The following is a 25,819-nucleotide window of genomic DNA, read 5'->3' as shown; positions in this document are numbered from 1 at the left end:
TTATTTTTTTAAAATAATGAAGAGAATAAATGAATCAGAAATGCAGTCTAGACATTGAGAATGTGGGAATGTGGTAAGTTACTGTTGTAGCTGGAAATGGCAGCTTTTTAATGGAATATCTACATAGGAGTACAGAGGAACATTTTCCAGCAACCATCACTCTTGTGTTCTAATTCTACATGTTAGCTAATGGTGTTGATCCCTGTGCAACTATGTTAGCACATGAATAAAAGAGTCAGTTTTCATGAGAAACATGAAATTGTCTGGGCAACCCCAAACTTTTGAACTGTAGTACATGTATTTTCTCTCTCTCTCTTTTGCTCTCTCTCTCTCTCTCTCTCTCTCTCTCTCTCTCTCTCTCTATATATATATATATATATATATATATATATATATATATATATATATATTAAATGTAGTCTATAAAATATTCCACAGTTATGATGTGGTTGGGTTTCTCTGGCCCACAGAGTGTTTTTGCCCCTGGGCTCCCAAGTGGAGTTAAACCCACCGGATTGGTACTGATAACCTTTAATTACAAACCTAGGAAAATCTTGACAGGAAACCAGTGCTGCTGTCAGCACATGCTATTATATGTTTATACCAAACTCAAGATAAATCATCCCTAAAAAGGCATGGTAAAATATGGCTCTTCACATTTCCTGGAAATACAAAAAAACCTTCAAACGGAGGCCAAGGTGCTTTTCCAATCCCACTCACTCAAACACACACACACATACACAAAATATTTCTCCTCTGCCTTTGCATCTAAAAGACATGCCAAATAGGTCCAGACATGTTTGCCTTTGACCAATTATATGCTGCTCACCACACAGTAACATCTGTGCCGGACCTGTAATAATACAACACCTGTGTGAGCAGACCACTGCTGCTGCTGCTTGACATTTGTGTGTATTTTTATCTGTTTTCTTTTACTGTACTTACATGGTTGGAATTTGGAAGTTGGCCTCCCTTTCAAGGCGGTAGGCCACCTGGAGGGGTGTGGAGCCATCCACCTTCCGCACACCTTTCAGGGGAATCACGTCCAGCTGAAACTGGGTGATCAGATCAAAACCTGTGTGGGATAATGTAAAAATTCTGTGACAAGACAACAATCTGTGGTGTTCACACAGCCGCACAATTAAAAAGTATTACAGTATAGGCTCTAATAATAGTACTAATGAAGAAGCATGTGCTGTTCTCATTATAATCAATTACAATCGTTGCAGAAGGGTTTTGAGCCATATCATCAGCATTGTACATTTCAGCATTAGCACTCCTATAGTTTTTCAGATGTAGTGTAGTGGTGCTACTATGCTATATGCCATATCGTTATTTTCTACTAACGTACAATCTGTGCAATATAAATAATAATCTGTGCAACAGTCTCAGTTTTCTATTCAAAAACGAATCTGAGTACTACCACTGACATGTACAATAATGTTATATCTATGGAAAACAAATAAAATAAAATGAAATTCATGCCGTTAATAATGAATTAACACATTATGGAAAATAATTTTCCCAGATTAAGCTATTCTGATTAAACAGTTACTTTAATTAGTTTATACAAGTCTCAGCTAAACTTACAATATTGTGTTCTTAATTTAAATAAAATCAGGGAAACAACTCTTTACTTTTTAATTTTATGGTCATAGGATATTTATGAAAGTCTAAGCTGAGATAATGAAATAAGGAAGACTCATAATGGCTCCCATATGGAATAAGTGAAATAAGAATTTTTTTTCTTGACAACAACAAACAAAAATGGTGCAGGCATTACTTAATCCAACCACAGAGCAGAATGTGCACAGATGTGTTGAAGGAGTGAACAGAGCAGTGGTGAGCAATTACAATCTTGCTGAGTTCAGACTGTTCTGAGTAGTGTTGTGTAAAACTCAAGTGGAACATTTTATTTGGCTCATTTGAAATCCAAATGTGCCTCAAGGCATTAGGTGGCCCACCCTGTTCAACTAATTAAACTCACCACCTTCCTTCAGATACTCTATTTCCTCCTTTAGAGATTTTTGAAGTCTTCAGCTTGTGGTTTTACAGCTGCTGCTTTCACTCTTCTGTGACTACAACCTTGTTAGGTGCCCCGAAGAGTGCTTTACCTGGAAGGTCATCTTGTCCGCTTCTCATTGGTGGGCAGACGGTATCGCCATCCAGTCGGTTCAGGTCTAGTTCTGACAGGACGAAACAAAGCGGAATCATCTTTTCATGCGTGTTCTTCTCCTATTTTTTGTTGAACTGGACAAATGCAATACATTAGTGGTCAGTTTAATTCAGTTGGCGTCTTCTAAGAGACAGCTACAAGGAAAGGGCAAGGTCTTTAATGTCACCATAGATTAACATCACAATGCACTTTGGTTCATTTTTAATGCAGGGCTCCCTTATAGTGTTTCACATAATCACCCATCCCCAAGCATGAATACAGACTAATCAGCCCAGTGTTTGAGATTTATAAAGTAGAGCTCTCAGCCACCTCTTATGATCCAAATATGTCATCAAAGCCAGAAACACAATCTTGATAAATACAGCAGATACTGTGAACCATATGTCATCAGAAACATATTGTACATGTGATTTATCAAGATGAAAGCCTATTTGGATGAAAACTGCAACCTGTCATACATCACGCTGCCATTTCATTTCTGCTTTCATCATTAATATTACACACATGCTGGAAAAATCCATAAGTTTATGTTCATAGCATAGACTGGCCTAGTTTTTCTTCGCTATTAACAAAGTGACATGAATACAAATTGTGTGTGACTTCAGTAAAGTTGATATTTGATAGATAAAGGCCTCCATAGGTTACGATTAAACAGGTTGCTTCATGCTAGGGACACAACATGCAGCGGATAACACCACTTCATACGGCAAAATCACTTTCTGGGATGTGTCAGAAGAGGGCACTATTCTGAAGTCTTCCTTTGAAGTTTTGAATGGGAGAAACCTTCCAAAAAACTTCATGAAACAAGGATGGTGACAGCCAGAGGGGCTCCCCAGTCAATAGCCTGAGTCAGCTCATTTACAATGTGCAGCGCGAACACCACACATCTGGAGGCCGTTCCCACATCCCATATAAACTGCTGAGAAATGAGATAAAGTGGTGAGACGGTATTTATAATCCCATATTTACCACCGCTAAACACTTATCTGACTGCGCATGTGGGCCTCAAGTTGTTAAAGTTACTGCCTGCCGCGGCATTACGCTCAGAAAGCCAGTCATTAGTGCAACGAGCTGGAGATGAACCACAGTTAAGATTTCACATGCACTTGCATGTGCGCACCCTGATAATGAGGCGAATTTCACAAAGCAGTACACCTACTGTATCTGACTCTCACTGTGTGTTCATTTCAGATTTATTGTTTCCCCAAACAACAACAGAGAATGGGTTTGTTGTGATTATCAGAGGGGACGTTTAATCTGATTTAATCCTACGACACAGACCAGCACAGCGGGTCAGCTATTTCTGGCCTTTGCTTTGTGAGTTCTAATAAAGAGAATGGCCAGGAAACAGTCAGCATGTGGGCGTTAACATTTACCCTCTTTGTCAGTGCTTACAAGACAAACAGACTCACAGTAATGGTGGCATCCATGCAAAATAAGGTACTTTGATTTTGTGGTATGTCAATAATTGTGCACAGCGCTGTGGGTGACTTACGTCCTAGAGCCGGAGCGAGGACCAGGGACAGAAGAGCCACGCAGGCGGGGGTGTACGCCGGCATCAATAGGCTGCACAGTTGCTTTCTGTTCAGGAATGATGGAGAAAATCAGTATTCAGTCATGCGTCTCATTCTCTTTGACAGTTTCTTTTTTGTCTGAATCAATCAAACACTGCAGGGATGACATGAAGCACTTAGTGGGCGACCTTGGTGTTCAGCCTGGGCACATGAAAAGAAGAAAAGTTTACAGCGGTCCTTCAAACTGTGTTTGGTTGGCATTCTAGTGAAGATTTTAAAAGAAAAAAAGATTATTGTAAATGTGATGTGACAGTAAATGCCACTTGGAGGTAAAATTATTGTTTGAGAAAGAGCTTTTTCACACACCTTCTACCAGATTAACTGAAGTTAAACTCAAAGCAATTTTAGAGAAATATGAGGTGTAAAACCTTTGATAAAGTGGTCATCGTCATGGTTTAGTTACATTATTTACACATATAAAAAAGAATGAACCACCTGTCATTAAAACGTCACTTGTAACGATAATGCTGCAGATAACTGTTACCTAAGCTGTTAGCTGTTCGGAACTGGTTAGGATCTTTTTGCTTATGCTTTTTCCCCTTTAACCATTTAGCTAAAGATGCTTTTCTAAGAAGATAGAGATGCCTAGAACAAAATGATAGTGCATTTTGAATGATATTAAGCAAGAAAAGCCCATAAGGACTTCACATGAATGATAATGTTGCTCTGTATCTTTTGTACAAGCACCTCTTTGCTAACACATCTCATGTATTTTCATAGGTGATAGTATGTCAGTGGTGTGTTTACAACTGGTTTCTGGTTCAAAAAATGGCCAAAAATGACTAAAAGTACCATTAAGGAAAGTTAAGTTTATCACTAACTCAATGCCTACTGAGCTACACACAGAAAAAAAGTCAGCATACAGTATTTATGATGATAAAAAAAATTAGCAAGCTAGCTAACATGTTTGCTTACATTACATACTGCTTAAAATATACTGTTATGGCTTTGAGGCCAGGTTATCTTAGCCAAGCAAACAAGCCCTGTGTCGCTTTCTTTTTATTTGTTTCTTCTGTGAGTATAACATATATTTGAGACATACTACTTCATCATAATATTGCATGTATTCCTATGAATATTTTGCACAGTCCTAAGAGTGATATCACCTGTCATGTGCCACATTCTGGCTTGCATGCATCATGCAAAATGCAACCAGTTGTAGAGGGACATCTTGGTATTTTTGGTGCACCGCACTCGACATGTACTGACACAAACTACAGCTTTTTCCAGCATGTAAGATAGCATAGTATTTCTGCCCTCATGGCAGGCTTGTCTCTATGCAAACACCATTTGTCTTCAAGATTGCTTTACAGAGGATATGATGCACTACAAACCTTTAGAACTACTTATGCACATATTTACTAAACGCTTAAATAAGAATAAATGAGGTGCTTTACCATTGCATGCAATAAAAGTAGTCTAATATGTGTACTCAAACGGAGAGGGTACGTGATAAATGACAGTAATCGCCTTGCAGGTTTCCAAGGTGATCTTTCACTGTGGTACATGTGTTGGAGCAGTGGAACATTTTGTCCACACTTTCACTTTCACATTATCTCCCTGTCCTCTTTGAGCTTCCTTGATGTGTGTGTGTGCACCGAGTTGTGACGCCTCTCCACAGCTATCCCAAATCCATCATCAACATGACTGATAGCGATAGTGAGGTCTCTTTCCCAAAGGCAGAGGTTGTAGCTCGTCAGTCTGAGAAATGGATAAAATGGAGGCGGTGTTACTGGAGGTGTAACCCATCTCAAGTGTGTGAACTCTTCTCGCAGTTGTGTGGGTTTGCTTGAGGAGTATGTGTTTGCGTGTGTACTGTCAGAGGAATGACTAATGGCTAAGTCATCAGGGTCTTTTCAGAGGAAGCGTCGGTCTCTAACGTTGTGCCCTTCACAATAAAGGAGCATCTCCGGAGCACTGGTGGGACTGGGTCTCTGCCTTCAACATCAATCTGTCCGTTCTAGATTGATCAACTACATGTCAGTGATGAAATGTGACATTAGAGAAACCCTTTCAATGGTTTTCTTTGTGATCCTTACGTAATACTTGTTCCTTTAAGTTGTGATTAAAAATAGGAGCTGGTGTGCTTATATTATTGGAAAAAATTGTATTTTCACATCAGCTTTTGTCCAAATGAAGAAAAAAAAAGATATAACTAACTGGATTAGGGAGATATAGAGATTCTTGTGGACAGATTTAATATCTCTGGATATATTAGCTTTTGTCTTTCTAGCCACTTTCAGACTTTTTTCACATTTAAGCACCAATTTTAGTCTAAAATCATGACATAGAGCAACAGATACAGTTTGTGTGTCAAAATCACAACACATTTTTCTCAATCATGTTGCTCTGCAATTTAACAGCTATTCCAAATAACAGTCTAATAGTCTAATCTATTAAAGTTAAATTCACTATGATATCGCCAGCCATAAGACGATGTGTTTGGTCTGTCATCTTTTATGTTAGATTTGGTGCTGTGAGTGGAGGAGCACTTTGAAGATGGAATTCAGAATTTAATCACGTTGAGCATTAATCTAGTTTTAAGTGTTAGGTCACTAGATTAGTACAAGTTGGAAAGTCTAAAAAACATAAAGCCTGACTAGTGTCTTTAACTTAGAGCCAAGAGCCAGATATAATGGGTAACAATCAGTGATGTCTGCTGGCAAATGGCACAAAATTAGTGAATTTGCTTTATTAGTTTATTATTTTTTAATCAAGGAACTTAGGTGTATATAAAAGCAGTGTATCTATCTGCAGATGGTAGATATGCTGATAAACACCATCATAGCCTGTGATAATTATAGGCTATGGCAATAAACAAATAATAAATTAATGCACAAATATGACCCACGTACATAACAAGATGTTTTTTTTTGTTTGTTTCATTCTCACTGTAATTACACATTGAATAGAAAGATCTTTCATAAAAAAGTTATAAAAGAGATAATATGCTGTATATACAGAATACATCCCCAAGTCATGTCCGTTTCCACAGTGGAAGCCGGTTTGTTCCAACCCCACAGTGTTTGGAATAGCACCCCCATCTTCCAAGCGTGATATCCCGATTTTCCCCTGAATTCTGAATAGATGGCTGATTATATTCCTTTGGGAATCAAGATAAAGAAAAATCTGACTGATCAATGGAATATAACTAAAATGAGTCATTTGTGGCAAATTGGCCATGATGCTGCGGTGTGATTGAGGTTTCTAGTCATTTTCATTTGCCAGAGCACACAATCCTGAATTGGACTGGCTAGTCAGTCAATCATCCCTGCCGTGAAAAGAAGCCATCACAATCTCAGCTCTGCCATGTCTGCACAGGGCTGACTCATCAACCTTCCAAAGTGTGCAATTGCCTCAGACCACCGAGGTCCCAAAAGACACATTTTTGGTAGTTTCATTAATTGAATAAGAGCTTGAATCCAACACATCGACTAAGGAGGAGTTGGCAGTATTAGATCATTTTGTGGCTGTGTCCTTTTAGAGGAACCCTGTGCTCACATGGTGCAATGTGACATTTATCAAATTGCCACAATATGGGCCAAATGAAAACTTCAGCCCCCTGGCCCCCTGATAAGTGAATCTAGGCATTGATACATTAAAGCTTCACATTATTGGAAATATTTTCTCTTTTTGCATTGTGTTTCTTTGCAGAATTCATCCAGCAGAGCAGCTTAGTCTATCATGTGTTTGGGTTTAAAATTCTTAATTCCTCAGAGTTGACAGCAAATTCATTCCACTTTCGGACATACTCAGTTTTGTGCAGTGGGTGACTTTAGATGTCTATCTGTAGTTTGACTGTTAGCTTGATGAGGCTTCAGAGAGATGCTAAATATATAAATATAGTGATCTAAGCCATTGTGAAAGTCTATCTTTGTGAAACTGGCTGCTGGCAGATATAGTATGAGAGTGTCATCGATCTTCTCATTTAACTCTCAGCAAGAATTCTTTCAAGACTGGTAACAGTAATCCAATCAAACCTATTTTCTGCAAAGTGTGATTTAAATGTTGCTTTGTTTTCCTTAAAAGGGCTCTTTATGTAATTGCACAATAAACTTGTCTTGGGATTGCAGCTATTCTCATAGTTCTGAACACAACAACTGAAGAGGAGAGGGTGGGAAGAGAAAGATCAATAAACGCCTCACTTAATATAGTTCTGTTCAGGTTGTATCTGTCCTCACAGTTAAGCTAGCACAGCAAGAGTCTTGCAAAAACTATTTTCTGTTTTTAAGCGTTGCAGGCAAAGAAATCCTTCGGGGTAAGTTGTCAATGTAAGGAATTTCTCAAAAGCCGTCTGGAGACTGATGAAGATGACAGCTTTCCTAATGGAGGCTTTTGAGCTGCAGGCAGAGCTTCCTATAACATGAAGCATGCACCGATGGTGTGTTCACTGTAAGTATAAGTGTGTGTAATGTGCATCCTTCAAGATAAAGGTACTGTGTTAAAATTGTAGTTACTCACATTACACACAGATGCTGTATTTACTGCCGCCAAAAAGCGGAGAAACTGCAAATTTAACATCAGAGGACCAAAAAATTCCCCGTATATTCCTGTAAATATCCTGTTATGTAATCAATCAGTCAAGCCAATTAGGTAATGACATGTCATCTGCTTTAATTCCTGACATTCATCAACATTTGATGGGACTTTCCCCTCTCTGCCACCCATGTTGTGATGCCACTTCGGGGCTCCCAGAATGCTGAGAGCGAGCCAACAATCCTGGCATGACTTTTGCGCTCTCATTTATCTTAATTGCCCCCAAATGTGTCACAGTTGATCATGAAGCAGTCGAGTATAGTCGGTACGGTATAGTCAAGGTCAAGTTGACTGTTGCAGAAAAACTGAGTGACTTTGTGCAGTTTTGTAGATATGCAAAAAAAGTCTTTAGAGATGATGACACCAGAGGCACTAGTCAGATAAGAATTCTTCCATTCAGGCATTTTCTTGACAAACTGAATGGAAACAGTGAAGTGCTGAGGAGTAGAAGCTTAATAGCTTTTAACTCTGTTGAAATGTAGCTTTAAAATGCTGCATGTGTGGGTCAGATTGAATGGCAAAGGGCCAGTGTCTTTAATCTATGCTCAGCTAGATCTTATTGCACCCATAAAGCCACTGAGTAATGAGAGAGAGGGAAATATAGATGTTTCCTCTCTCAAAAGGAAGATTAAAAATAGATTATTAGTCAGATTGAAATGGCTCTTCATTAATATGGAAATTAGACAAAAGAGCTCAGAGAGAAGAGTCCCTGATGAAGAGCCCCGACGGAAACCCAATGTGAGATATTTACCTCTTCAAACCAGAGCTGTGGAAGGCCATGTTTCACTCCCCTCCGTGACGGGAGACAGACGGGGCTCGGCAAAGAGGCACTCAGCTGTGAGATGCAGGAGCAGAAGGAGCCGCGGACATGAAATTCCCTCCCTGAAGTCAGTCCTACCTGCGCATGTTGAGAACTGACTGAGAGAAGTGGTGCAGGGGATGCTCAAGCATTTTCGGAGGACACATAAAAGTTTGTTCAATGGGTTCCCATTGGCCAGGAGTTCTTAAGGAGGTGGCGACTGCATTTTATTACCAACACTTAAAAAGATGCAGAAGCCCATAGGCCTTCATGTGAACACCTCCACCCGCTTCTTTTCTTTGCGGTGCCTCCTAATGACAAGTGCCGGCTGTATGCAATTCCCTTAATAATTATCGTCAGGATAGGAAAGAAGCAGCCAGTGAGTGATGAAATGTGCATTTCATAATCATGTGTACTCATCAGTGTAGCTGAAAAATGCATGTTAGCCTGTTGTGTTGACATGAAGGAAGCCTTGTCATTACCAAAGGGGCCTCGGGCAGACATGCTGTTTATGCGTCCTGCGTGCCATGTAGCCTAATTGATCTCATGGCGTTTGATCTCCACTTTAGAAGATGTAGGAATCTAAAATAAGCTACGATAGGCTGATTTCCTGCCGGAGTATCACATTAATTCAAAGCAGGAAATGCATGGTGACACTCCTCATTGCGGCATTCGAACCTTCTTTAGCTTGCACAGATATGCTGACATTTCTTACAGGTATGACTTTCTCATCCCAAAAAGATATGTCAGCTCCTATGGTGCACAGCCATTTAAAATGACAGGAACCACTTTGCCCTGTACAGAGCTCTCTGAAGCAAATGTCACTTGTGTTTATAAATGAATGTGCTTTACCACTTTTACCTCGCAGCATTATGAGTGCTTTGGCTTGAACATACAGTATTTAGATTTTGCCACAGCATCTTTTTTGGACATAATGCTGTTTATTTTTCAGATTCTTTCTGTGTATATCTTGGGTGATAAGTTTATTGATCTCAGCAGTTGCTTTCCGTGCTATATGATATAACAATAAGGATCAATAACCTCACGGTCATCTGATACTCTGCAGTTTACTACACACAAAGATATAAAGGTCAAGGATAAGGCATTTGCTACTGCATCATATTGCATGAATCAATTGTTTGTGTAGCGACACCACAACGCCCGTATGAGAGAGCTGTAAGAGAAACCTGATACAGTGGCTGGGCCTCCTCAGAGATCATGTGTCCAGTGTGGATAATTGAGAGCTCCTGCTTTCAGTGAGAGAGCAGGCACAGACAGTGCAGACAGAGGGAAAGAGAAAACAGTTTGTGATTATTCATCCACGAGGTTAGCCCCATGACTCGTACACTTGTGACCTAGAGTCACATTTGCCAAGGCAGAGTACAGCTTGATACTTATGTGGAAATGAGTGTTCTGGTCACAAGGCTACAATAGCAAGCTGTGGTCCACTGACACTTGGTTTGCTTGCCATAATTCCTTGGCTGTCCTATGAGTGTAAATTTACTTCATGAGAGGTGACAAATATAACCTTGTGGACCAATGAGGATCACTAGTTAACAAATTGTGTGGTATAATGAACATACATGGAAGCTTTACAAAAGCCAACTCACTTAACCTGTACACAACTTCCACAGCACTTTTAGCCAGTCAGCTAAACAGTAATGAAATAAAGGAATAAAAAATGTTATGGGACTCACAGTTGCAACTTGGATCAGGATGGAATCTCCCATTTCAGTTATTAACCAAGGTTATGAGCTTGTGTACAAAAAAAATGATGGACAGTTAAGTCCCAAGGTGCATTTCTGCATGAAACATTCAATGACTGAGGTCAAAATTTAATCCATGATGTATGATGAGCGATTCTTAAGTTAGTTCAGCCTAAATGTTGTGGTCATTTTGTGGTTGAATTGACAACTGTAATGCTGTGACCTCAGCGGTGGCTAAATAGTATATTACTGTTAAGTTACTATATAAACAGTTCGTTCCTAAGCAAGCCTGCATGACTGATTCATAACCACTAGTTTCTGTGTCAGGCACATTTGAGGATGTAGCTGAGAACATTTTAAACATTAACTATATAATAAAGGTTCCCACAGCCACCATAATGTCACCCACATCATTTTGAACTCTTGAGTTTGATCATTCTATCTGGCCTTGTTATAGTTTTTGCAGCCAAATGTGACAAGATTTGGAAAAGAGGGCAGATCTGGAGTGGAATGAGGGGTGGGACGACTAAAAAACAGAGTCTACTGTGGACAATGGGGCCACCTATACTGGCATGACTCCTCTATGTTCACTACTGACCTGACATGTAAATCCAGTCAGACAAACCCTAAACATCACATTGTTAGACCTTTTTGTTTGTTTAATCATGGTGTTATTTTCAAATGGACCATTAGAACACTAATCAGCATGAGACAATTAATTAAATCATAATGATATTGGGAAAAGAATTGCTTGCTTAACTTTTCATGACGAGTTTTGAATGGAAGTTTCAGAGTGCCAAAAGGTTTTGGAGCCAACACCTAGCTGCACTCTGTGGTATTGCACTTCCACATTGGCTTCACTTTTCAGAGCTGGTCATCATCCATCTTTGTAGTGCAGTCCAAGTCTTAGACTGAATGGGTAAAAATCCCTCCACATTTGCCTCTCTAAATAAATATCAGCTATCAAATACCAGCAAACCATGAGTTTAAGGAACATTTATGGATAATATTCCATCTGAAAGTGTAATGTGACAGTAGAAAACATATAAGACATATAAAGTTAGCAATGTTCATCCATCCATTGTCTACACACTGCTTAATCCTCATTAGGGTCGCCGGGGGGCTGGAGTCTATCCCAGGTGACAGTGGACACCCAGGACAGGTCACCAGTCTATCACAGGGCTACATATGGAGACAAACAAGCACGCTCAAACTCACACTTATAAACAATTTAGAATTATCAATTAACCTGAGCATGTTTTTGGACTGGGCTGCGTGATGGTTAGCACTTTTGCCGTGCAGCTAGAAGATCCACGGTTCACGTCCTGGCCTTCCCGGGATCTTTCTGTATAGAGTTGCATGTTCTCCCTGTGCATGTGTGGGTTTTCTCCGGGTAGTCCTGCTTCTTCCCAAAGTCCAAAAATATGCTGAGGTTAATTGGTTATTCTAAATTGGCCGTAGGTGTGAATGCGAGTGTGATTGTTTGTCTGAATATGTAGCCCTATGACAGACTGGTGACCTGTTCAGGATATCACCTGCCTTCCCCCCTGGAGAAAATCCATGCCTGCACAGGTACAACATGCAAACTTAAGTTAGCAATGTGATTTACTTATATAACAGCAGTCAGTTTAACTAGCATTAATGATAAAAGCTGTTGATCTCACAAGTACACATAAATCGGAAGCGTGATGGATAATTTTCAAATACAACTTCTCATTTGATTCAGAAGTTTCATTTGCTTAAAGTACAGACCTTATACTTGCATGTGTTTAGCTTAGCTTAGCTTAGCTTAGCAGAAAGACAGGACAAAAAAAGAAATGGAAAACCATGCCAGGCATTTACTTTGTTACCACTGTTACTTTTTTGAAAATCATTGGAACTGTGGCTGCAGTTCTGTCAGAATGGACAGTTTATTGTATTCTGACCTGATAAAATGCAACTAGTTGTAATCTTGATAACTGAGACCTCTAATATTGCTGCCGATGTTCAGGGCAGTTTCAGCAGATTTTTGGTTTGATTCTGAGCTAATGTTCTCTTACGAATATTTAAGGTTTCTGAGAAACTGTTGCATTTAAATTTTGGTAATGTTGCCAACAAATTTGTGGCAAATGCCTATTTTATGATACAAATTAAATATTCTGTAAACTCAAAGTTGACTTATTGGAATTTTTTTTTTAATTTGCTGTAGATTTGCTACAATATTTATTGTTGCAGCATGCTTGCTGTAAATTCACACTTCATGTGTTTCTTGCAAATATTTCTGTGCAGCTAAATCGCTTTGAATTAAAAAAATTATAAATTGATTCATTAGCTGTACCCATTTTATCCCTCAGGGAGTCACAGGAAGAGTGGACACTTGGCAAGACATGGGGTACACCATGGACAGGTCGCCAATCTATCACAGGGCCAGCAGAAAGAGTCAGACTAGCAGTGATGCTCAGAATGATAATTTGGAATCACCATTGAACTCCCGAACCATATGTTCAGACTGTGGGAGGTAGCCGGAGCACCTGGAGGAAACCCACGCAGGCACATAGAGAACAGCTGACCAGCAGGTTCAAACCCACTAGTGGACAACATTGGCAAGCCCTCTGACAACATTTTTTTTTTTGGCAAACTAATGTCTTTGCTGCAGATCAGCCAAAAATGTACCAGAAATCTGCTACAAGCATTTTAGTTTCTGAGGGTTTCCATTTTTCTCATGGCTCTGATAAAAAAAGCACATTATTTAATTATAGACACAACCTGTGTTGTGTGTCATATCTTTGTTATCGGCTACAATGTCCATCGTAATGAGTCAAGGTCCATCCAGATTTTGTGCAGTTTTATTTTCAGAAAACCCAGAACAAAAACAACAAATACCATTTGGTTGTGCTAATTTTTCAGTTGTTTGTCCTTATTCCTTTGCAAAAGAAATAATGATATGATGTAAAAGCATCAGTCAAACTTCAAGTGAAAGGGAAAATGTTGAATGTTTCTTCTCTAACAACTCAGGTGTGTAGAGCACAAATTAAAAATGCACATTTATGGGACGCCCCGGTATAGCTCAACAGGTTGAGTGGGTGAGCCATAAACAGGGCTATAGTCCCCAACGCATCGATCATAGATTAGAATCCAGCCCATGGCCCATTGCTGCAGGTCCTCTCCCCACTCTTCTCCTCACTTTCCTGTTTCTCTCTCACAGCTGTCCTATCAATAAAGCCAAAAAACATCTTTAACAAAAAAAATGCACGTTTAAGGTACCCTTACTACTAGGTTCACAAGGCTATGCTGAATGCTTCTGGTGGGATAATAGGTCATCATCATCTGAAGCTTTGCTGTTGGGGGTGGACAGAGCTGCTCCAAATCTCCCTTAGATGCTGGATTTGGATGACATCCAGTAAATGTGAAGCCTAGAGCATACAATTCACATCATTTTCATACCCATCAGTGATGAGGATAATATTCTATAATTCTCCCTCCCCATGCTGTTGATTTGGCAGATGTCTGTAGAGATGTAATGCATCGCAACAATTTTTAATCAAAAATTCAAATCAAAATATACCATTCAACCACAGCGGTCCCTGTTGTCATCTGCAGTCTTACTGTCATCTGTCGTTTGGAGTGGGACTGTGTGAGAACTGCTGTCCTTGCTGCGCAACCTCTCTGATATTTGTGCCAGCTTTTTTTCCCAGACTATATGGTTATCTGGGCTCTGGCAACTGCCTAAAAGAGAGAGAAAATCAACAGCGCTCCCCTCTTAATCAAGAGTGCTTGGAGCTTATGGCAGAATGCCATGAGAGAAAAGCAGCAATTGACTTTGGGTTTTTTAAGCAGAAGGTGAAGCTTAGAGAACACAAGAACAGCACTCACTTGGTGAATCAGAGACACAGAAGAACCAAACTGCTTGATAGAGGAAACGAATGTCCCACTGCTGACAACAGTTAAACACACAGTTACCAAAGCCAGCAGCTTATGTGCCATGAACATTTTTTATTCATTTGTGATATAATCCTCCCCTCCCCCTTATCTGACAAGTGATTAGTCTGTGAGGAGTTGTTTAACCAGGACAGATGGTGTTTTAATTGCAGTACCTGACTGCCAGGAACAAATGAGACAGTGGTTACTTTTTGGATTCATTGTGTCTTTTGTGTTCCTTGGAATCAGACAGATGTCAACACAGAAAACACTTCTATGTGTTGTTAAAGGATACAAATAAAGAAATTTGTTTGTCTTTTATTTGAAAAATTCACACTGACTTCACCCACCTCTGCAGTAGTTTGCGACTCCATAGCAGCTTGTGCATCTTTCAGACCTTTGTTTTGGTTTTTCTGCTTTATCGTTTTGCTCGACCCTTGTCAAGATCACTTCCTGCTGTTATCAATGAAAAAAGAGCAGCAGAAGCAACCAGTAAGCTAGAACAGTGGAGCATTTAGCTGCTAAACTGGAAATATTTTGCTCGAATGTTGATGGAGATCAAAATACAGCTTACAAGAGAGTAAATATTCATCATCCTGCGAGAAACTCAACTCCAAATCAATCCCGTTCACAACTGGAGACAACAACAGCGACTTAGCAAGCTACTACAGTACACACGTGGACAAAATTGTTGGTACCCCTCAGTTAAAGAAGGAAAAACCCACAATTCTCACTGAAATCACTTGAAACTCACAAAAGTAACAATAAATAAAAATTTATTGAAAATTAAATAATCAAAAACAGCCATTACTTTTGAATTGTTGATTAACATAATTATTTAAAAAAACAAACTAATGAAACAGGCCTGGACAAAAATGATGGTACCTCTATAAAAGATTGAAAACTATTTGACCAGAGTGACATGATTAACTCAGGTGTGTCATTTAATTGACATCACAGGTGTTTCCAAACTCATAATCAGTCAGTCTGCCTATTTAAAGGGAGACAAGTAGTCACCCTGCTGTTTGGTGAAAAGGTGTGTACCACACTGAACATGGACAACAGAAAGCGAAGGAGAGAATTGTCCCAGGACATCCGAAAAAAAATTATAGACAAACATCTTAAAGGTAAAGGCTATAAGACCATCTCTAAACAGCTTGAAGTTCCTGTGACAACAGTGGCTCATATTATTCAGAAGTTCAAGACTCACGGGACAGTAGCCAACCTCCCTGGACGTGGCCGCAAGAGGAAAATTGATGACAAATTGAAGAGACGGATTGTTGGAATTGTATCCAAAGAGCCCAGAGCAACCTCCAAAGAAATTAAAGGTGAACTCCAAGGCCAAGGTACATCAGTGTCAGATCGCACCATTCGTCGTTGTTTGAGCCAAAGTGGACTTCATGGGAGACGACCAAGGAGGACACCACTGCTGAAAAAAACTCATAAAAAAGCCAGACTGGAATTTGCAAAAATGCATGTTGACAAGCCACAAAGCTTCTGGGAGAATGTCCTTTGGACAGATGAGACCAAACTGGAGCTTTTTGGTAAGGCACATCAACTCTATGTTCATAGACTCAAAAACCAAGCATACGAAGAAAAGAACACTGTCCCTACGGTGAAACATGGAGGAGGCTCAGTAATGTTTTGGGGCTGCTTTGCTGCATCTGGCACAGGGTGTCTTGAAAGTGTGCAAGGTACGATGAAATCTGAAGACTATCAAGGCATTCTGGAGAGAAATGTGCTGCCTAGTGTCAGAAAGCTTGGTCTCAGTCGCAGGTCATGGGTCTTCCAACAGGACAACCATCCAAAACACACAGCCAAAAACACCCAAGAATGGCTGAGAGAAAAGCGTTGGACTATTCTAAAGTGGCCTTCTATGAGCCCAGATCTGAATCCCATTGAACATATGTGGAAGGAGCTGAAACATGCCATTTGGAGAAGACACCCATCAAACCTGAGACAACTGGAGCTGTTTGCTCATGAGGAGTGGGCCAAAATACCTGTTGACAGCTGCAGAACGCTCATTGACAAATACAGAAATCGTTTAATTGCAGTGATTGCCTCAAAAGGTTGTGCAACAAAATATTAAGTTATGGGTACCATCATTTTTGTCCAGCCCTGTTTCATTAGTTTGTTTTTTTAAATAATTATGTTAATCAACAATTCAAAAGTGATGGCTGATTTTGATTATTTAATTTTCAATAAATTTTTATTTATTGTTACTTTTGTGAGTTTCAAGTGATTTCAGTGAGAATTGTGGGTTTTTCCTTCTTTAACTGAGGGGTACCAACAATTTTGTCCACGTGTGTATACATTTCAAGTTTTGCTGAGGATTTGATTGCACAACAGTAGAATGACAATGAGGTACAGACAGACCATATTGTAGCGCAAGTTTGGGTGACATAAGACTAATCTAGCACAGACATTTCTTACCCCTGTGGGGTGGATTTAGATGCAAACAACTTGGCTGGGTTGTGGAAAAAATGTTTTTTATTTCAAATGGATAACATGTGCTGTCATAGTTACAGTAATAAACATGTGGTTGGGGTTGAGATAGGCTCTAGTTCAAAGAAAAGTTGACTCTTGGGTTAAAATGGAAAAAGAACAGTGACCTCCTACATTAAAGACAAGTGTTTAGTCTGCCCACCAATCCACCCCAATCTCAAAGTTTGCAGTACTACAACTGTTATCTCATTTTCACATTTTCTATTCTAAATATTGAGGTCATTAGAAGACCCAGTCACAACTGAAATCAAGCACTGAAACAGAAAATAATGACCCACCTCATTAAATTTCAGTGTTGTGTTAACCCATCCATCAACCTTTTCTTCAATTTTTTATGTTTTATTTTTGGCTTTTTTTCTTCATTACTGTATAGTGCACAGTGAAGAGAGAGACAGGAAATACAGGGAAAATAGTGGAGGAAAGACATGGGTCGGACTCAAACCATGGAAGGTGAATTGGGGATTATATCCTGCTACAGGGGCGTCCCGACCTTAGAGTTTTTGATTTTATTTTTTGTTTTCAATTAGAGTAGATTAACGTTATCTTCCTTGTGCAGCGTACAAGTACTAAGACAATGAAATGCAGTTTAGCATACACCAGGAGTGCAAATGAGGCAGTAGAAGTGCGGTGCAATGCTAAATGTGGGAGTGGGATAGCTTAAAAGGCAGCATAATGGGCAAACAGTGCATGAAGAAGACGCTGTCATACTAAAACTGAATTTAAAATGAGGCTCTCCTTTTAATTTATCTACAGAAAAAATATAAAAAATTATAGAGAATAAAGAATAAAATCTATATATGTACATGACTAGTCAAAGGTTTGTCTCATGTAATGGTTTTTATTTAATTATTTTCTACAATGCAGATTAATACTGATGGCATCAAAACTATAAAGGAAAATTGGAACTATGTTGTAAACAAAAAAGTGTTAATCTTCAGTATTAAGCTACAATGTAGCAACTAATACAAATAAATAAAAAGCATTGAATGAGAAGGTGTGTCCAAACTTTTGACTGGCAATGTATTTAAAAAACATAAATAAAACTCAATAGAGTATATAACGGTGGGATGTGTAATACTTCAGCGTCGTGTGTGAAAGCTGTTCTTCAGCTCGCTATATAAATGAAGTTATAGTTGTTTTTTAGTAACTCACCTTGGCCATTGCTTTTGTTGTCACCGTTGTTTGTCTGTGGTTGGCTGCAGCCTTAATTTATGCTAATGTGTTCCAGGTGGGGGGGTTTACTTTTGCTGCTGCTAAACCTGCCACGGTGTCCTGCTCACCTGCGCGTGCATCATTACTGCATTGAAGCTTTGTTAGCATAACGCTCCTCCTTTGTTTCTTTGCTTGGTGATTTCCCAGCGCTCGGTTCACTTTTAGGGGGCAGGCTCTGACGTCAGACGCACACAATAGTGCAGCAGCGGCGGCGGTAGGACACACACACACACACACACACACACACACACACACTGCTCACTATTAATATTCACCTTATGAAACTGTCCACACTCTGTATGCATTGTGTTAAAACGCGTCACACAGGCGAATTCCGCGACAAGACGCTGCCGCACTTTCCCAAATTGAGAGAGAGAGAGAGAGAGACAGAGAGAGAGCAGAGGGTGAGACAGAGAGAGAGAGAGGAAGAGAAACAGAGAGAGAGGGGACTGCAGAACATACAGGGTCTGGATGAATAACCATGGCAACAGCAGCAGCAGCAGGAGAAGCGATGATATAAACATTGCAAACCGCGCATCCGTCCGCAAACAGCAGTTTTACTCATTAAAGGCTGGAGCCGAACCCCTCTGCGGATATCACACCGCATCACTGCTAAGGTGAGCCCGTTCTCTTCTACATGTGACACCCTCCTCCTGCTTTAGTGGGATGCTTGTTGGCTGCATGTGTGCGGGGCTTGAAGGGAATGGGATGCTCGCTGTGATACAATAGAGCAGAGTGAAGCTGCTACAGCTCGGTTAGAGGGCTGAGGATCATCTGAAGGGAAACGTGGATAAAAGAGCTTTAATTTCTACTTCATGTGCGTTTCCTCTGAGGGTCTTTGTCTGACTGTGGTCAACATATGGCAGAATGCACACTGATAAGTTACTATGAATCTATTCATGCACTTTAAATCAACTACAGGATCATCTCCTTCAGACTGGCAAAGTGGCAGCGTTTTTTGGTGCAGCTCTGTGTCTTTATGCTAAAAGAGGTTTACTCGCCACTACAGCGTGTGCTGCTTTTTTTATCAGTTTGATGCTGTAGTCTGAAATAGTCCTACATGCTGTCGAACACGAACAAAGCAGAGCTCCCAAGCTGTGTCTTTGTCACAGCCGGCTGCGAAATGATAAAAATAGACAGAAACAGCGAAACAAGGTTAAATATCTTGCAGTTAATAAGGCTGCTCATGATGTAATGTAGCAGGGGTTCAGGCAATCATGTGACCGCCTGTTGTAAACATTTCATTATAGAGCAGAAAACCACAACACCGTACTGTGAGTCATTACAAAGCAGTTAACCCAAACGAGTTAAGTCGTCTAAATGCCCACGTCCAGTTGTTGGACGCACATTTGCGTCTCACACAGGTACACACAGCGACCAGCCTTAGTTTGAATGCAAACAGTGATTCAGAGTTTTGAATACAAATAGTGAGTCTGTTTATGGTTGCATACAGCTCTCCAAACGTCAAATCACACTTCTGAGGTAATAAACGCAGGGTTTTAGCTTTTTTTCCCCTGTTTTGCAGAAAATCCCTTTCATCCCAAGAGAATCTCATTTGGAGACTGCAAGGATGCCGGTCACATCCTCTCAAAGTCATACTCTGACTCATAACTCAGGCCACTCCATCTCTCTCTCTCTTTCTCTCTGTTCTTTTTTTTTTTTTTTTGCCTTTGCAGGGATTTGGCATTGGAATTTAACAACAAAGACTCAAACAGCATCATGGAGGGTTTTAGCAAATGCTAGATGATGCCATCACATGATTTGCTGGGTGCTGCTCAGTGGATGGTGTTAGCAGTGTTGCCTTGCAGCTAGAAGATCCCTGGTTTGAGTCCCAGCCTGGGATCTGTCTTCATGGAATTAGCATATTCTCCCAGTGCATGTGTGGGTTTTCTCCGGGTACTCTGACTAGCTCCCATAGTCCAAAAACATGCTAATAATTCTAAATTGTTCATAGGTGTGAATGTGAGTGTGATTGTTTGTCTCATGTGTAGCCCTGTGATAGACTGGTGACCTGTCCAGGGTGTCCACTGCCCTCACCCTAAATCTGCTGGGATAGACTCCAGCCCCCCATGACCCTAATGAGGATTAAGCGGTGTACATATAATGGATGGATGATTTGCCAGGCTGGTTGGTTATAGCTTTTTATAGTGGGATAGCATTTTTTTGAAGTATAAACAATAAAACTGAAGTATTGCTAACTTTGATTTGACAGATGTTAATATCCTTGCTTAGAAATGGTTCTGTAACCCCAGTGATTCTTTGCCACCTTTCTGTATATCCGGTGATAACCCTTTGTCCGTTATTGTGTACTGCAGAGGGAGTTGGATGTAAACGAATGGAATAAAGCCTGAGATTAATTTCCGGCCCTTTGAGCCGTGCACACATACAGCAGCTTCCAGCCTTGGCAAACAATGACTGTGTATTACAATGACACCTACGCCTATGAAGACGGTAGAATCTGCTCATTCCACATTCAGCCACTATAAACATGTTGCCTCTTCATCCTCCCCCAAATTGAGATTGAAGCTGTCAGTCAGCGTTCCCAGCTGAGCTGACACCAACAGCAGCGGCAGTGAGGGGAGGAGGGCAGCTCGAGGGCAGCCAGGAGTTTTAGTTTCTCCTGAAGGTGGCGAAATCAGTGGAGCTGCAAACTCTAGACTTCCAAGAACAGTACTGTGTGTGTGTGTGTGTGTGTGTGTGTGTGTGTGTGTGTGTGTGTGTGTGTGTGTGTGTGTGTGTGTGTGTGTGTGTGTGTGTGTGTGTGTGTGTGTGTGTGTGTGCGTGCGTGTGTGTGTGTTTGTGGCCTGCATTAAATAGTAATCAGACAGCAGATGGCTGTTTTGTAATGATTAGTGTTTAATGATTCACTCCAAGTAGAAAATCAGAAAGAGATAGCTGCTAAAAGTGCAGAAGCAGCAAATCCGAAGCATTAGTTCGGCTACAGGTTGAGCAGATATGTGTGGGAGCTAAAGAGCAGCGGATTGGTATGGAAATGCAAGCAAGCCTCAAGTGTATTGTAGGAAAATGATTGTCACTCATCAAAAAGAGGATTTTTGTTAAAACCTTTGTTGTGTTTGGGATGTTTTCAGTTTGCTGTGTTTTAGCACATATCACCAGAACCAAGCCAGTTACTGCTGGTATGAAAGTGGAAAATATTGTTATACTCCATAAGCCGATGGTTGACAATACTAATACTACGTTTCCCACAATTCTTCTCCTCTCCTTGAGCAAATACTTTGCAAGAAATACAGCAGAATATTAACTGTTTGCAGAGCAGCCAAACCAACTAACATAGCAGAAAAGCTGTGACAGGTAATATAAATCCCCCACTGACAATGGCAAAGCTGTTGCTGAAAAATGGAGTTTGAGGGATTCTAACTTTAGAACATTTAAATCTCTACAATCATTTTATTTCTTTTATTCAGTTCTATATTCTTCAAGATGTAAGTAAATAACAATCGTTTGAATTCAAAACAACTCAATTTGTTGTCTGTTTCCCCTTAAATTATTCAAAAATGACAGGAAATTTACAGAAAAATATAATGAAATATCTTCTGCTTATTTTCCAATATCCCAGTAGATTGTGCTGGTGAAATAGTGGATCCTATGTAGCAGCTGGCTTACTGGAATCAGCCAAAAAGAGAACAATGTTGCCATTTATTGACCGAAAAGGATAAATATAGAACTATACTTATCTTTTTCGGTCAATAAATTAAATAAAAAGTCCAAACCCAACAAATACTGTGTCTCATTAACAAGTCAGTTTTTGCAGACTTTTCTAGCTCATTAATAAAACAGAATTAGGTGAAACGCACAGTTAATTTTCATCTCTTCATCGGATATGTTGACAGCATAAATGTAAGTGTAACACCACATTATCCTTCAAAGGTCTTATGCAGCAGTTCTCTGTTCGCTGATGTGTTTTTTTCATCATCGCCCATGATCGTCTTGTCATCGTCATCAAAGGCAACACAATGTATCCTGCATAGATGAATGACAGCTGTATGCCTTTGAAGCTGTCAGCGTGGCTGCTTTGGTCTGTGCCTCGCTGATTTGATTAACTTATTGATGAATTTTCAGCAGAGCCTGGTGATCAGTGCATGTGTTCTATGTGCTCTTGTCATGTACTTTAGGTTGGAGGTTGTTTTGGTGGGACTGAAAGCATATTACAGTAAGTCCCCCAGCCTGAGAGCCACCATTTAATCAAGTACACAGTGTTCATTCTCCTCCTCGCTGCCGACCTAACACATAGCTGGCTAAGTGAGCTGCTCCGTCTTATGAATCTCTGAGACAGCAGATAGAAGATAACTAGGACGTTCCCTCGCAGCACAGCACAGTGAATTAGAGAAGCAATGAAGCAGCTTCAGCTACATTTTAATCAGAGCTGGAAAACATACTCCAGTGTCTTACGGTCTTATGACCAGCTCATGATATCAGCAGCATGTCTGCTGTCATAGGCAGCATGCCGAGTCAGCACAAAGAAGCTAAACAGCCCTGTCATTTCTCGTCTCTTCAGGCCTTTTCTAGCAGTAGCCAAGTGATGTACCACAGTAGAGAAGGTCACTGTGTTTCTCCGGGCTGTGCTGCTTTGCTATTATGATCCTGTGCATTAACATGGACACCTTGTTGTTCTCTACCGGACTGCTGCTTTTGGCAGGCTCAAATTTGTATTTTACTTAAGGTTTCTCCTGGCCCTTCTTTCTCAATACTTGGCAAGATCCTTGTAATCCATCTTATCATATGTATCAAGTTAAGGCAGAGATGAGCGTCTCTCTTTGCCAACTGAGAAGACACCTTAGATTCGCCCAATTTGCTCAAATAAAGTTCTAGAGGTAGGAAAGGATGACGAGGAAGGATTTCTTCGGATCACAAGGAGTGACAAATCATATCTGTAGATGTGTATTGACACTACTGTTCAAAAGTTTGTGGTCACCCAAGCAATTTCATGTTTTCCATGAAAACTCACACTTTTATTCATGTGCTAACATGACTGCGCAAGGATTTTCTAATCATCAGCTAGCCTTTCAACACCATTAGCTAACACAATGTAGCATTAGAACACAGGAGTGATGGTTGCTGGAAATGTTCCTCTGTACCCCTACGGAGATATTCCATTAAAATCAGCCGTTTCCAGCCAGAATAGTCATTTACCACATTATTAATGTCTAGACTGATAAATTTAATGTTATTTTCATTGGAAAAAAGGTTTTAATTCAAAAATAAGGACATTTCTAAGTGACCCCAAACATGTGAACGGTGGTGTATCTTTTTTGAAGTTGCACCCGAAAAATCAACCACAAGTTCAGTCAATAACAGGAGACACAGTAAATGCTGGGGATCATTTTTGACTTGTCCAGGGTATATCCTATCTTTTACCCAATGTCAGCTGGGATCCTAACCCCCACAGGATAAAGCAGGTATAGAAAATGCATGAATGGATGAATTCTGATCCAAGGTTGTTGATATCTAATGCTTTACCCCAGGGAACTAGCATTCCAGCAACTTTAGCAACATTATCCAACATAAAAGTGAAGTGTGTTGTTAAACATGAACAGAAAAGCTAAGAACTTAAATAACTATCACAGAACAAAACTAGAAAAGCACTCAGAGAGTGCAGTACTTTGCCAAGGCTACTCAGTAGTTGTATCATTTCTGATGGCAGAAACCTTTAAAAAAATGTGGATCCAGACTACAAGCCGCATCTCTGTCAAAATCTAATCAATTGATCCTTGTGTCATTTCTGACCTTCCATGAAAGTTTCATCCAAATCCATGAATCTGTTTTTGAGTAATGTTGCTAACAGACAGACAGACGCCGTTCGTCACATAACTCCATAATAATAATTATTAAAGTTTATTGAATTAAATTACATTTATGTTTATCGTACTTATTACACAACTAAATAGCCTAGCCGCGCTAGACCCATACTCTGAAGACGCAAGGGTCTAGGCACGCTCGACAGGGAGGGAGGCGGGCTAAAAGGTTGTCTATCAAATCCATCTGCAGCAATTGGGTAGGTATACAACCAATCAGCGCAACGAATAGGCTGACGTAGTTCCTAGAGCGCCGGCGGATTGTGGCTAAGTCCCATTAGCTTCCCAACCAGCGGAGCCAACTGGTATATTAAGGATTTGCCATATCCCGTCGGCATAAGTCCAAATACGTCTTTCTTCTCAATGAAACACTTCAGTGCCGTCCTTTGTTTATCTTTCAAGTTGAATTTTAGCTTCAAAACTTTAAGGGCTGTGGCCAAAGCCGAGTCGAAAGATAACTGTTTATTGTGTGCTGGTTTTTTCTGTCAGGATCATCGCGCCTCTGTCGTCACTTAGTTACGCCCGCCTTCTGACTCTACACTTCATGGTGATTCGTCCGGCCAGTTTTAGGAGCATCCAGCCTCGAGCCTTATGGAGGGTAACTGGATCCACCCTGGCAGAGAATTAAATTCTTTGCCGTGGGTTGTCTAGCGCGACTAGGCTAACAACTAACTATAGACTGCAATAAAACAACATTGCTGTTTAATGTCTTCTAAACTGACAAGTAACTGCTATTATAGTACATGGTATTAGCAGTCAGCATGTCATAACTTGTATGTAGTTTTTAACTGCACGAGAAAGACTTGTTTTGTCAAATTCTCATTTTTGAATGACTCAGATGAGAATAAAAGTCTGCAAATGAAACAGCAATGTAGCTAACATTAAATAGTTTGCAAGCTTTGAAACTCTACCACCCACTCCTGTCATTTCAAATCAGTTTGATAATTTTTTTGTATAGCACCAAATCACAACAATAGACCTCTCAGGACACTTCACATAGTAAGGTGATGACGCTACAAAATTATGTCATCGAGAAAAGCACATCAAATGATTCCCGAGGCTATCTAACAGTAAACTGGAGAGAGATAAAGTTAGTGGAGAAAACCGACAGAAAAGTACTTCAGATGACAAAAATGACAGTTTCTGGCTAAAAATTAGAGCTGTGAACTTTATAACTGCGCTCACATGGACTTAGGAATCCAAGTTATGGTTGGGTTTTTGAAACTATCCCGTTTTCGTGATGCACATGTAGACATGAGACCCCGGTTTCAGAAATCCTGATAAGATCCTATCGTGGTTTTGAGGAACCTCATTATGCTAACTGGATAGAAACAAAAACTGACGTGACAGTTTCACGAATCCCCGTGAGACCGGGCTGGGATAGTGCATGTATGCGTCTTGTCATGATTTCTGACTGCAGCTGACTATCTGTGCTGGTGCTGCTTCAACAGAAGCACAAAGCATATTCCCTGCCAGTTTGTAAAATACGATACTAGCATCTGTAACAGAACTAGTGCTCATATGTTTCCTCTGATCTCATGAACAGTTCAACTGTGTCTTACAGTCTGTAAAAGGATGTTCTACTTATACTGAAATTTTCT

General features: G+C 40.2%; 2 protein-coding genes across 2 annotated transcripts in view; one reads left to right on the top strand and one right to left on the bottom strand.

Moving 5' to 3' along the window:
• The window catches only part of LOC110951148 (collagen alpha-1(IX) chain-like), a 45,929-nt gene extending 27,380 nt beyond the window's left edge, over positions 1-18,549 (bottom strand). Inside the window, exons 1-4 of the mRNA XM_051955216.1 lie at positions 18,346-18,549; positions 3,672-3,757; positions 2,115-2,186; positions 946-1,075 (exon numbers count right to left, since the gene is read on the bottom strand). Of these exons, the coding sequence (XP_051811176.1) occupies positions 946-1,075; positions 2,115-2,186; positions 3,672-3,735 (266 nt within the window). The 5' untranslated portion in view covers positions 3,736-3,757; positions 18,346-18,549. The remainder of the gene's footprint in view (positions 1-945; positions 1,076-2,114; positions 2,187-3,671; positions 3,758-18,345) is intronic.
• Positions 18,550-18,721: 172 nt separating this feature from the next.
• Positions 18,722-25,819, top strand: part of fam135b (family with sequence similarity 135 member B) — a 57,481-nt gene continuing 50,383 nt past the window's right edge. Inside the window, exon 1 of the mRNA XM_022194073.2 lies at positions 18,722-19,022. The gene's annotated coding sequence lies outside the window, so the exon portion shown is untranslated. The remainder of the gene's footprint in view (positions 19,023-25,819) is intronic.

The sequence above is a fragment of the Acanthochromis polyacanthus genome, chromosome 11 (genome assembly GCF_021347895.1).
Source record: "Acanthochromis polyacanthus isolate Apoly-LR-REF ecotype Palm Island chromosome 11, KAUST_Apoly_ChrSc, whole genome shotgun sequence".
NCBI classification, from domain to species: domain Eukaryota; kingdom Metazoa; phylum Chordata; class Actinopteri; family Pomacentridae; genus Acanthochromis; species Acanthochromis polyacanthus.
The sequence above is the reverse complement of the archived record's forward strand: the minus strand, read 5'-3'. Positions and strand labels throughout refer to the sequence as shown.